General features: G+C 49.4%; 1 protein-coding gene across 1 annotated transcript; it reads left to right on the forward strand.

The window, feature by feature from the left end:
- Positions 1-264: 264 nt before the first annotated feature.
- LOC132386831 (oocyte zinc finger protein XlCOF20-like) lies at positions 265-636 on the forward strand (the record flags this gene model as incomplete). Its single annotated transcript, XM_059959177.1, has 1 exon — positions 265-636. A coding segment is annotated over exon 1 (372 nt), but the record flags the coding sequence as incomplete, so codon positions are not given.
- Positions 637-1,366: the final 730 nt, after the last annotated feature.

A 1,366-nucleotide genomic window follows, 5' to 3' on the forward strand; every position in this document is an offset into this window, starting at 1 on the left:
CGGTCATCTGACCAACTGGCACGACCGTCATTTACAAAGGAGAAAGGCCGTTCTCCTGCTCAGACAGTGGGAATAGATACACTCGGTCATCTCAACTGAAGGTACATCAGCAAGTTCACACTGTGCAAGGCCATTCACCTGTTCTGTGTGTGAGAAAGGATTCAATTGGTCTTCCCACCTGCGGACACACCGTCAGTTCACACCGGGCAGAGGCTGGTGATCTGCTGAATTTTTGGGAAAGGATTTACTCAATAATCTGACGTAATGGCACACCAGCGGGTTCACACTTGGGAGAGGCCATTCACTTGCTCAGAATGTGCGAAACGATTCACTCGGTCATCCAACCTACTGAGACACCATCGAATTCACACTGGGGAGAGGCCATTCACTTGCTCAGAATGTGCGAAACGATTCACTCGGTCATCCAACCTACTGAGACACCATCGAGTTCACACTGGGGAGAAGCCCTTCATTTGTTCACAATGTGGGAAGCGATTTACTCGATCTTGCACCCTACAGATACATCAGCGAGTTCACACCGGGGAGAAGCCGTTCACCTGCTCAGTCTGTGGGAAGGGATTCACTCTGTCCCACCACCTACAGAGACATCAGCGAATTCACACTCGGGAGAAGCCGTTCACCTGCTCAGTCTGTGGGAAGGGATTCACTGATTTATCGAACCTAGAGAGCCATTAGCGAACTCACACTGGGGAGAAACCGTTCACCTGCTCAGAATGAGGAACGCGATTCACACGGTCACCCAACCGACAGAGTCACTTGCGAGTTCACACCGGGGAGAAGCCGTTCACCTGCTCGGTCTGTGGGAAGGGATTCACTCTGTCCCACCACCTACAGAGACATCAGCGAGTTCACACTGGGGAGAAGCCGTTCACTTCCTCAGAATGTGGGAAAGAATTCACTCAGTCATCCCAAGTACTGGCACAACAGTCAGTTCACAATGGGGAGTTGCGTTGTTTATGAATCCCTCGATTTCGTTTGCTGTAGACTGCCATTTTAAGAGAGAGAAATTAAAAAGTTAAATCAGTCTGACTTGCAGCTTGTTTACATCGCGTGCAGCTTGTTTAGTTTTAACCGAGGACACAGACACCCAGAGTCAGACGGAGACGAAGGAGGTAAAATGGAAGGATCAAAACCAGGGAACTCGTGGCTAAGGATCACTGATTGCAACTTTCCCATTCCCACAAGGGTGGGTTAATTATCGATTCAGCGTACTCAAATGTGTGGTTGTCACCTTGTTTGATTCGTAGGGGAGGATCTGATTTGGGGTATCCTGTGAATACCACTAATGTGTTAACCCTTGCCTGGGTGTGGTGTGGTAATTCACTTGAAGACGATCCCCCTTGTG

Source organism: Hypanus sabinus, unplaced genomic scaffold (assembly GCF_030144855.1).
Source record: "Hypanus sabinus isolate sHypSab1 unplaced genomic scaffold, sHypSab1.hap1 scaffold_1331, whole genome shotgun sequence".
In the NCBI taxonomy this organism is placed as follows: domain Eukaryota; kingdom Metazoa; phylum Chordata; class Chondrichthyes; order Myliobatiformes; family Dasyatidae; genus Hypanus; species Hypanus sabinus.